Genomic DNA, 12,224 nt, shown 5'->3' with positions numbered 1-12,224 from the left:
ACTATATAGAAAACAAGTCTATTTTTTAATGTTTTGGAATTAAAATCATGTCATAAAGTTGTGTTGTCGTGTTGAAATAATGTTTGTAATTAAGATGTAATATAACTTTTACTAATACAAAGCGCAGAGTAAAGAAACAGCAATGCAACCATGTAATATTATTTTATTAACCACAAGTCATTGATAATTACAACACTGATTCAGCAGTGCCTGCCATCCGGTTGTCATGGAAACTGCTGTAAAAGACTGCCTGTCTCTCTCAATGTCTCACACACCTCACACCTGAAATGAGCCTCTGAATTAAAAATATTGCACATCCCTGTGCAAAGCAACAATAGTCATTTTTGGTTAATTTACACATCTCTCAAAATGTTTTTGAAAAAAAAAAAATTTGCCTTTTAAGATTTTGTTTCTAACGGCATCTTGTTTTTTCTTTTTCAAACTGAATATTGAAGTGCTATTCAAAAGTTTATTCTACACTAATGTAAAACCTGTATCTAAGGGGACATGCACCATGAAAACTACAGTAATGTAACATTTTTAAAACATTTCTTCAAATTTCACTGACTTTAGACGGGCTGAACTTGGCCGAGTCGGACTATATTAGGTCTCAAAAAAAGCAATACATTTTAATTTCTAACTTTTGAGATTAACAAATAAGTTATACTAATTCGTAAATTTTAGCACAGTTGACATGCAGAACTAGAACGATGTGTGGAGCTGTTCAAAACAACACATGCACTAAAGTTGAGAAAACCTCAAAGTTTCTGCAAGGAATACAGAGAGAGGATTGGATTAATCCGCCCGAGCTAGGGAAAGAGAGAGAAAAAGATATGAAAATAAAGATATGATCCAAACAAAATTTAGTTTATAAATATATATATATATAAATATAAGAATGTGACATCATGCAAAGGTAAATCATATTTAAACATTGTTTCACAATTTGTAAAATCGCAGCATTTTGCCATTTAATACCGTCACACTGCATATTTGACCTCTTCCCACATAATTAGACGTCCAAATCAATATTTCATGTCTATTTGTACTTGTTAGGCAAGCAGCCGCATATGGCAAGCCCTTTTGACATTTAATCATGTGGATTATATGAATGATCTACAATTAAATTTTCACTAGTTAAATACTCATTCTAGATAACAGCAATGGAATTACTACTAGTAAAAGTGCTAAAAACCTTCACTTTGATTACTCCTGTTTAAAACACAGTTACATATATCTATCAGCAATGTACTATTTACTAGCAAAAACAATTATTTATATAATAATTTTGTTACTAGAACAAATGTTAAATCTAGTAAAAATGCTCATTTCAGATATCTGTAATGTGATTAAAACTAGTAAGAAAGCCTTATAAGATATCTTTAAAAATATCAGTTTTACTAGTAATACATTGCTGATATGTGGAATTGGAATTTCAACTAGTAAGAAAATAATTGTAAATGTCTGTAAATGTGTTTTGAACAAGAGTTAATGTCAGATCATTGTGAAATTTTACTAGTGATAATGCAATTACAGATATGGAGAATGAGTGTTTACTGACGGTTAGACAGTATGATGGAAGAAATTCCATTGGTGTATAATGTGTATTTCTGCGAGTGATGACGTCATTTATGATACCAAGAATTAACATTTTACTTGCAAATGTGATTACTGACATCAAAAATTAGCACTTTAATAATTCCATAATATGTAATTATTCCTGATATCAAGAACTGGCATTTAAGCTAGTAAGAATTTAATTGTTGTATAACTGTCAATAATGACAGATCGTGACAGCTTTAACTAGTAAAAATGCAGTTACAGATATCTGTTTATAATTGTTCTACTTGTAATAAATCCATTCCTTATATCAAGAATTAGCGTTTTAACTAGTTTAATTTAACTGAATTGTTGATATCAATATTTCATATCCTGTACATGATCAAAAGTAAATTCGGCTTGCCATAATGACAGATCATTGTGACTAATTTAACTAGTAAAAATGCAGTTAAGATATCTATAACTATGTTTATAATAGTTTTCTAGTAATAAGTTTATCCCTGATATCAAGAATTAGCATTTTAACTAGTCAAAATGTTATTGTTGATGTCAATAATTCATATCATGCACGTGATAAAATGTCAAAAGGGGTTGCAATGAGCTGTGTAATAAGCGGGATAACGCACAATGTACAATTCTTGCAACCAAAACGCCTACTGGATGAAATGAGTCCCTAAATGTACATTATGCCTTACATATACTCATTAGGTCAGTTAGGACATTTTAAGCAATTAGCTTAATTACTATGAACACAATTTCTTGTTTGAGTTATGACAGTCCATCCAGGCAGCGTGGTACAAACATCGAGGCTGTGATAGATCCAAGCACTTAAGGGTTAAATGACCAGTACTCACACGCTGACGCAGGACAATCTGGTGATTAGTTATTTTTCTGTGTACAGCAAATTTAGTCATGCGTGATGTCTGTGGGTCACCTGCACTGATTAAAAAAAATAAGGAAAAAGTAGGACCTCTAATCAACAATAGTATGCTGTGCTATTTACAGATTTAAATGGGCCTTTATCCAGCAAACATTTGTGTACTAATGTCATAATACTTTATCCCAGAAATCATCCCAGCCTACACAAGGATCATTTGTGCTAAATTAATTTACTCAGAAACTAGTATATACATACATATACTGTACATTAAAGTAAAAATAATTGTTCTATAATTATTATAGTCATAATATACTGTCCCCCCACGATTACATCCAACTAAAAGGTGAAGTGTGTAACTTTTTGATGTTATCTCCATCTCAGTTTAATGTGCAGAGACAACTATAAGTAAGCCATTCATAGGTTGATTATCTCTAAAAATGCAAACACTGTGGCTTACCAGCCAGACACAGTAACATTGGCTAATCCAATGGCATGAGTTTGGGGTGGAACTGTTTGTCAACCAATGAAAGACAGTGGGAGTGTTCAGGAAACCTATATGAAAAGTCATTTTTGCAGTTCCTTTTGGTCCCACTAGTGGCACAGAAAATACACTTCACCTCTGGGGAAAAAAAAGAAAAGAAAAAAAATAAAATAGAATAAAACTCAAATTCTAAACATGGTCACAGTGTCAATTTTCATGTTTTACTAAAAAAGTACTAGTTTTCATAAGGGAACTTGTGCATTTGGCTAGTCGTCTTCTATCAAGCAAAAAACTAAAAATAAAATCAGGAAATGGGACCTAAGATACAACCAGTGAAACTGAGGTAGCTGAAATCTACTTAATGCAGAGGGGAAATTCTTTTGTTTCAAGCGAGGAAAGAAAATCAAGATACACATTACAGTGGAAAACATCTCATTCATTCTTTTTTGGCCCAGCAGATTCAAAAGGTCTTTGAGCAAAAAAAAATTCCAAAGCAATCAAAGAAACAGTATTGCATCTCATTACTTTATACTTTTTAAACATCTGAAAAAAGGCCAAAAGGGGACCTGAGAAAATATATACCTTTAATTAAAAAAAAAAAAAAAAAAAAAAAGTGCATAAAACAGGATAAAAAAAAAAAAAAAACTATTTTCTGACAGCAATATGCCATATTTGTAGATAAACATTATATATAAAAATTCAAACAAGGATTGGATGCATGTGCAAATGTGATCATGGTTAATTGTTGTTTCTTGTTATTTGGAGTCACATGTTAGCTTGACGGCAGGTCTCAGATCAGTCAAGAGGACCAGAACAGGTTGGCGATGTTAGTGTCTGTGCCGTACAGCCACACCACTAAGGGGAGTATCAGAGCTACAAAGGGCCAGGAGATGCCCTCAGTGCATGCAGAGAGGGACCAGTCCGTCTTGTGGGACTCCAGGTCCAGATCTTTACCGGGCTCCAGGTAGTTCCTTGCGACGAATTTGAGCAGCTCGTCCAGGAGGATAACAGGCAATGAGATCTTTAGCACCATCAGCCACTGAGTCACATTCAGAGGAGTGATCTGGAAGATGACCTGAAGAACGAGAAGGATGGCGGGAAAAGAAAGCAAGGAATGAAAGGGGAAAACACAAAATCAGTCGACCTAAATCATATTGTGAGGATTTTGGAAAACATAATTTTGTACCACGATATGATAAGCATGTCAAATTGCTGCTATGGCGGCGATAGAGTTACCTTCAAACGTCTGTGCTATTAAACTGGATTTTCTATTCAGGTAAGTTGCAGTAAGGGTCACTGACAAATAAGGTGCTCCTTGAAACAACCACAGTGTCTTTTTCCAGAGCAGCCTGTATTTCTCCTGAGGTTACCTGTGGGTTTTTCTTTGTATCCTGAACAATTCTTCTGGCAGTTGTAGCTGAAATCTTTCTTGGTCTACCTGACCTTAGCTTGGTATCAAGAGATCCCCGAATTTTCCACTTCTTAATAAGTGACTGAACAGTACTGACTGGCATTTTCAAGGATTTGGATATCTTTTTATATCCTTTTCCATCTTTATAAAGTTCCATTACCTTGTTACACAGATCTTTTGACAGTTCTTTTCTGCTCCCCATGGCTCAGTATCTAGCCTGCTCAGTGCATCCACGTGAGAGCTAACAAACTCATTGACTATTTATACACAGACACTAATTTAAAAAGCCACAGGTGTGGGAAATTAACCTTTAATTGCCATTTAAACCTGTGTGTGTCACGTTGTGTGTCTGTAACAAGGCCAAACATTCAAGGGTATGTAAACTTTTGATCAGGGCCATTTGGGTGATTTCTGTTATCATTATGATTTTAAAAGGAGCCAAACAACTATGTGATAATAAATGGCTTCATATGATCACTATCCTTAAATAAAAGACAGTTTTTTTGCATGATCAGTCATATTTTCAAAATCAATGCCAAAATTTCACAATTTCTGCCAGGGTATGCAAACTTTTGAGCACAACTGTAAGTGTATTTTGTCTTACTGTACTGGCAGATGCTCACGTATTATCTTGTTTATAGGCAAAACAGGTAGAAAATAAAATCTGTGCTGAAGAAGTAATTAAGTTTCTGACCTTGAGTAATCTAACTGAATGTGTTACAAATGACATTTTACAGCATGTTTTCTGTAATCAGTAGTGGAATAAATTTTAAAAGCAACCCTCTCAACCCTAGGTTTTTTCAGCTACATTGAGCACTTAGTGATCTGCAGAGTCTATCAGACTTTTAGCAACAAGATCAATCTGGATAGGTGTTGTACCGGCAGTGGCTCCACATAGAGAATGAGGAAATGCAGAGACATGGAGAGGCAGATGGCTCCCAGCAGCCAGATGTTCTCCCAGGGAGGCATGCGCAACAGAGACTGGTTCTCTGATAGACTGCAGAAAAGACACAAGAAAAGGAAGCTCATTCTTTTTCATCTTTTCATGAGCCTGTTATTTAGGAGTGGGTTCTGAGGACTGACCTGTTAAGGGCATTACACATCTCAATGGTCACCAACACAGACAGGGCCATGGTCATGGGGTAGGGAGACTCAAACACATGGCACTCCAAGTCCTGGAAGTCTGGATTATCAGGAGAACACTGCAGGAAATGACTCTGACAGTGAGAGAGAAAGAAAATGCAGAGTTAGCACAAAGAACAGAACGGAATTTATTTTTACATTTACACATTTATTTTTTGTGTGAATAATTGAAAATATTTAGTACTTTCTGGTAACAGTCTGGTGCACCTAAAGCTATAGATTTAGCTACACTACCCACACATCTTTTATTTAAACATACCAGCTGGTAAAGAGTGATCATTGGACCATCGTCAGCAGCAATAAACCACCAACCTGCAGCTCCTACAGTTGCAGCACCAACATAGCCTGTGAAACACAACAAGACAAGAGTTAACAGCCCAGATATCATGGACATGAACCAGGGTAAGGCCTTATTTGTTAACAAAGGCTTAAAAAAGACATCTAAAATGATAAGTTGAGAACAAACTGCCCTTATGTGAAACCCAAGAGGCTACTAGTTAGACAGCACACAAGATTAATTAGATAGCTAGACAAATAAATACTTTATGAGATAGGTACTGTAGATGTACTTAGCCAGATACTTTTAGATAGCTAGATGGATATAAATACTTTTTTAGACAACTAGATATTTTATAAAGATAGCTAGATCATAAGATGAATAGATAGACAGCTAGATACTTCACTGGATGTATAGCTATAAAGCTAGTTATCCAAGTAGCTAGATACTTTATCCAAACAGCTAATAAAGTAACTATCTAGCTCTACTTTATTAGACAGCTAGATTGATCATTTGAACAATTAGCAAACAAAACCCACTAGGATGCATTTGTAATGTTTGTGACTCACAGCCAATGATAAGGTATCTGAAGAAAAGCCAGCCAGAGATGAGGGGCTCTTTGGCACTGCGAGGGGGTTTGTTCATTATGTCCAGGTCAGGGGGGTTGAAGCCCAGAGCAGTGGCAGGCAGACCGTCAGTCACCAGATTCACCCAGAGCAGCTGGACAGGGATCAGGGCCTCAGGAAAACCCAATGCAGCAGTGAGGAAGATACTGAGAGGACAAGTCATTCATATCAGCAACAGATAGAACAAACCTAAAGTAACAGTCAAGGGGGAATTCACCAAGAATGAACTGCATCCACTGAGGGCTAGCATTCTTTGCTGGGACTGTACAGTATCGCCCCACCACTGTAAGGGGCCATTCACGCCGAACACGTTTTTGCGACCGTCTGCGTTGTGTTTCAATTGTTTTTCTACATAAACATGAACTAGACAAACGTTTTTGACACAGCGCCAAGCATCGCTGTTTTTTCAGTGTCCTGCACAGAAGTGGAGTGTCAAGTTGAAGAGAATTTCCACTTTAAAAAATGCATCTCGCGACACCTGCATTCTGTTCTATTCATTGCACTGCATCTAGCTTATTTTAGCACAATAATGCTCTGAACCTGAACTAGATTTTTTTAAATGCCGAAAATGCACTCAATTACACTATGTGTCAGGATATACAGTACGTCCAATTAACACTTTTCTTCATAGAGTAACTGCTGCCATGATCAACTGAAAATGTACGCAAAACTCAAATAAAATTTAGTTAACCACCTGCTTTCCACAGGCAGCAATTGCCAAGTTAAGTTCATTTGAATTATGTTTATCACAATACATTTTTTCAAAGTAGCTTTATGAAGAAATAGATAAACATTAATGTACCAGGCAAATAGTGCTAAAATATGTGAATATGGCGGAAACTATCAGCATAATTTACAAAACTTAGATGGTTTGCATTGAAATGAATAACAACGACTTAATTTAAATTTACTGATGTGCTATTTCAGTGTCCTTTTGTAGGCTGGTTAAGACTATATTGTGGGTGATTTGTAAAATAATCAACTGCTTTTTCTGCAGTTGTTTAGTAAATTCACCCCTCCGAGTGCAGACAAAATAACGCACAGAGGCAAACTAATGACAGACTGACCAGACGACCTCTCCCACGTTGGAGGAGATGAGGTAGCGGATGAACTGCTTCATGTTGTTGTAGATCGCTCTGCCTTCCTCCACAGCGGCCACAATAGAGGCAAAGTTGTCATCAGCGAGGACCATCTCCGAGGCTGTCTTGGCCACAGCAGTGCCAGAGCCCATGGCGATGCCAATCTCTGCCTTCTTTAAGGCAGGGGCATCGTTCACGCCATCTCCTGTCTGCGGAGACAGAAACGGTCAGTCAAATAGCATAATCAATGATGACTGAGGTTATAAAACCTGCACCGTGGACGGTATATTTGAATTTGCCACTCCTATTGGGCATTGATCAATGATTTTATATTAGCTAAATTTTGGTCTGAGCATCACAAAGTGATTGTAACGCTTCAGAAGACTTGAAACATAGTGCACCAATCATATCAATTGCTTTTATTGTAGTTTTATGCTGTTTTTTTTTTTTTTTGCTCTTTTTGGAGCTTAAACCAATAAACTTGGATGGGCCTGCTGAGAAAAAAAATTATTATCAAAATATTAATAACTACATTCTTGACTAACACAAAATAGGTATTGTTTTAAAGCTTAGAAGCAGTACTTTACAATGCATGTAGGCATTATGACCAAAACTGAACAATTGCTTTGAAATTTGCAGACAAATCAGTAGTGTTCTGTTCTGATAATTTATTAATAATTTTGCACTGCACATATTTTTGTAATCGGAAAAAACATCACACTGATCAAAAAGCCATGTGTCATATGTCATTGGAAAGCACTCAGAGAAGAATACAACCAGTCTGTTTGTTTTACTCACAGACAAATATACAGTGAGTAATAGCTAAGTATAATAGCTTTGACATACATGTTACATGTAAACAGGTGCTGCTTATATGCCATGCTTTCGCTTATTTTATGTTTTGTTTATTTTTCAAAAATGTATATGTGTATATCACATACCATTACTTAAGCTACATCCACATTAATCCAGATACATTTGAAAACGCTCTCCATCCACACTGTCATTTTCAAGTGTTTTCCAAAAGTTAAAAATCGCTTAAATCCCCTTACTACGCATGCAAAAAAATTGCCAGTCCATGTACGGACTGAAACGCATTGTGCTCGTGTTTCGTTGCCGGACAGCAGTTCCGGGTAAACTTAGTGTCACCAATGAAGGAATGCATTGTGAAGGTTGTACAAAGTAACGTTCTCAAAGTGAATAACAGTCACAGTAGGCTTTCCTGGATCAGATGACTTAATCAAAAATTATGTAGTATGTGGTCCAGTGTCATGGAATGCTAAACCAATTGTATTAGGATTCAGAATGCAGCAACCAGAGGTCCAAATATGGGTCGTTCACTCTAATTACATTTGGCCACTAGGAGATGGCACCAAGTACATGACACAGACTCAATGATGGCTCATATGACACAGAATGAGATCTCATTACTCATGCCTGCATGCTTTGAAGAGAGAACATACCTTTAGTCAGTGACTATGTTTACATGGACACCAGAAAGCGAGTTATTGCGAGAAAGCGGGTTATTGCAAGAAAGCAGTGTTCCGGTTTACATGCACTGTATAAGCGGTGTACTCTTTACTCCCGTATATACGCGGCTCGGTCAGTCAGCCACGTAATTTCCCCGTGACGCTTGAGTGAATAACAAACATGGTATACGAGGAAGACTTCTGTTTCTTCGCTTTATTTCCAGATATTCTAGAGTTGTTTCTATGTTTGTTTCCTCACCTTTCTATCACGACCTGCAGCAGAATTGCGCTTCAATAGTGGGGTTTCCTTTTACATAAAACTCTGGGATTCCCTCAATGTATGAGCGCATATAAGCAAATGTGAGGGACCATCAATATTTTACAGTGGTGTTTATAAATGGGTATAGTTTATAGTGTATGTGCTTTCCCCACTGTACTCCCAGAAATGTTTAGACTTGTTATTGGGCTCCATCCTATGATGTTTGTTATTCGGTCTGTTCCACGCACATGCGCACTCTTCAAAAACCTGTTAGAACGCCTCATGTGTTTACATGGCCACATAAGTAGCTTTCTCTGGGTGATACCGTTTAAGGTATTAAGAGAATCACTTTCTCTTAATACCTTAAACGGCGTAAGGAAATCGGCGTTCTAGTTGACAGGACACTGCTTTCTGCAAAAACCCTGGAATAACCCGCTTTAAGTGCATGTAAATGTGGTAATTGTTGTATTTGCATGTGTAATTGGTTCTTCTGTAGATCTACAATAAATGACTTCTGTAATGCTATAACTTTTGATTGCTTTGTCGCATCAACACAAAATTTTACTCAGGTACAGGTGACATGACTGGGAACAAAATAAAAGCATTTTATTCGGAGCTACCTCATTTACACCCTGAGATATATAATGTAAAATCAGAAAAATAATTTTACATGTTTTTGTTGATTTTTCAGTAGTTTCTTAAGGCTGTCGCACACCGGACGAGAAGCGCCACATCGCGGCTAGGACATGGCACAGGTATCAAACACAGGGCACGTCGATGCGGTTCAGGTGGCAGACAGTACACACAAATGTTACCAAGGTTTTTCCTTTCTTCAAGAATGAACAAGGCTAGAGTAAATAATATATGTCCATTGATAATGATTTGGGTAAAATGTAATGGAAAATATGCGAGCTGCACTCCATGGCATGGGAGAAATTGAGCAGGCTCTGGAGTCGTGGTTGGGCACCGCCAAAATACACTGAGCGGCGGCAGTGTGCGTACATTCATAGAAAACAATCATTTAAAGTTTTAGAACACGCCATGTCGTCCACCAGACGTGTCCGGTGTGCAACCCCCTTTAGGCTGAGATTCTCCGAATTTAGCATAATCTATATATAAATATTTTTATTATTATTATTTTTTTTTTTTTTAAGTTTTCTTTAAAATGATTCCAAACACTTGACCCTCCTTGATTAAAAACACCCTCAGAGCTTAAAGGGTTAACAAACCAAAGTCCCTGTTCACTTTCATTACATGGCAAAATGAGAAAGTGAATATTTTACATTATTTTTCCTTTTGTGTTCCTTGGAAGAAAGAAAGTAATTCAGGTTTGAAGTGACATGAGGGTCAGTAAATAATTCAGGTGGACTATTTCTTAAGCTTTCTCCCCAATTCTTGTTTCTGCATTGAAAATGTAACACTGGGGAGGAACTGCAGTAAGGTCACTTACCATGGCAGTGATTTCATCAAAGCCCTGCAGGAACTCCACAATCTTAGACTTGTGTGAAGGCTCCACACGTGCAAAGCAGCGGGCTTCCATGACAGCCTTGCGTTGGGCGTGAGGTGAAAGGTCGTCAAATTCACGGCCTGTAAAGGCCATGCGACTGACGTCATCGTCTTCCGAGAAGATGCCGATGCGTCTGCAGATGGCCACGGCTGTGCCCTTGTTGTCACCGGTGATCATGATGACGCGGATGCCAGCATGACGGCAGAGCTTGATGGAGGCGGCCACCTCAGTACGAGGAGGGTCCAACATGCCCACGCAGCCCACAAAGGTCAGGTCAGACTGGCACATGAGGAGAAGAGGATATTTAGAACAACTACAATTAACATTAGTGGAGAATAGTGAAATCCTCATTGTATCGGTTTCTTAATGGTTTTCACCTCAGATAGGCAGATACTACTTAGCTACTTTTTTTAGATAGCTAGATGGATAGACACTTTATAAGACAGTTATCTAGACAACTAGACATCTTATTAGATAGATATATCTACACACTGATCTTCCACAACATTAAAACCATTGACAGGTGAAGTGAATAAAAATTCCCCAATTTGGAATGCCCAATTCCCACTACTTAGTAGGTATTCATGGTGGCGCAGTTACCTCAATCCAGGTGGTGGAGGACACAGTTGCCTCCACTTCTGAAACAGTCAGTCCGCGCATCTTATAACGTGGCTCGCTGTGCATGACACCACTGAGACTCCGCACATGGAGGCTCATGCTATTCTCCGTGATCCATGCACAACTTACCACGCGCCCCATTGAGAGTGAGAACCACTAAATCGCAACCACGAGGAGGTTACCCCATGTGACTCTACCCTCCATAGCAACCGGGCCAATTTGGTTGCTTAGGAGACCTGGCTGGAGTCACATAGCATGCCCTGGATTCGAACTTGCGACTTCAGGGGTGGTAGTCAGCGTCAATACTCGCTGAGCTACCCAGACCCCGTGAATAACATTTATTATCTCTTTACAATGGCACCTGTCAAGGGGTGGGATATATTAGGCAGCAAGTGAACAGTCAGTTCTTGAATTTCATGTGTTGGAAGCAGGAAAAAAAAATGGGCAAGCGTAGGATCTGAGTGGCTTTGATAAGGGCCAAATTGTGATGGCTAGAATACTGGGTCAGAGCATCTCCAAAACGGCATATTATCCAGATTAGATAGACAAGCTAGCTAGAAAACGAAATACCTTAATAAAACAGCTGGATAGCAATATGGATATATACTTAATTAGATAGTTAGATTATGTAAAGCACACAGTAACTCATAGTCACCTCATACTCTGCAAAGCGGGCAGTGTCTGACAGAACCATCTCCTCTTTCTTTAGTGGGTTATCACGGGTGGCCAGTGCCAGACAGCGAAGGGTATCCCGGCCAGTGCCATACTCTCTGATCACAGACATGATCTTATCCTTAATGCCTGGAGTCACAGGTACCCTAGACCCGCCCACACGCACGTATGTGCACCTCTCGATCACTCCCTCTGGAGCTCCCTGGAAAAGGCACTCTAGTTTAGCAGTGTGACCAAAACAT

At 38.2% G+C, this 12,224-nt stretch overlaps 1 protein-coding gene across 4 annotated transcripts in view; it reads right to left on the bottom strand.

Moving 5' to 3' along the window:
• Positions 1–146: 146 nt before the first annotated feature.
• The window catches only part of LOC127415148 (sarcoplasmic/endoplasmic reticulum calcium ATPase 2-like), a 51,558-nt gene continuing 39,480 nt past the window's right edge, over positions 147–12,224 (bottom strand). For all 4 annotated transcript variants that reach the window (XM_051653740.1, XM_051653741.1, XM_051653742.1 and 1 more), the window contains 9 exons: positions 11,966–12,184; positions 10,636–10,971; positions 7,446–7,666; positions 6,322–6,524; positions 5,735–5,820; positions 5,416–5,549; positions 5,212–5,329; positions 3,876–3,996; positions 147–809 (listed from right to left, as the gene is read on the bottom strand). In XM_051653740.1, the coding sequence (XP_051509700.1) occupies positions 796–809; positions 3,876–3,996; positions 5,212–5,329; positions 5,416–5,549; positions 5,735–5,820; positions 6,322–6,524; positions 7,446–7,666; positions 10,636–10,971; positions 11,966–12,184 (1,452 nt within the window). In that variant the 3' untranslated portion in view covers positions 147–795. The remainder of the gene's footprint in view (positions 810–3,875; positions 3,997–5,211; positions 5,330–5,415; positions 5,550–5,734; positions 5,821–6,321; positions 6,525–7,445; positions 7,667–10,635; positions 10,972–11,965; positions 12,185–12,224) is intronic.

This window comes from Myxocyprinus asiaticus, chromosome 24 (genome assembly GCF_019703515.2).
Source record: "Myxocyprinus asiaticus isolate MX2 ecotype Aquarium Trade chromosome 24, UBuf_Myxa_2, whole genome shotgun sequence".
In the NCBI taxonomy this organism is placed as follows: Eukaryota; Metazoa; Chordata; class Actinopteri; order Cypriniformes; family Catostomidae; genus Myxocyprinus; species Myxocyprinus asiaticus.
The sequence above is the reverse complement of the archived record's forward strand: the minus strand, read 5'-3'. Positions and strand labels throughout refer to the sequence as shown.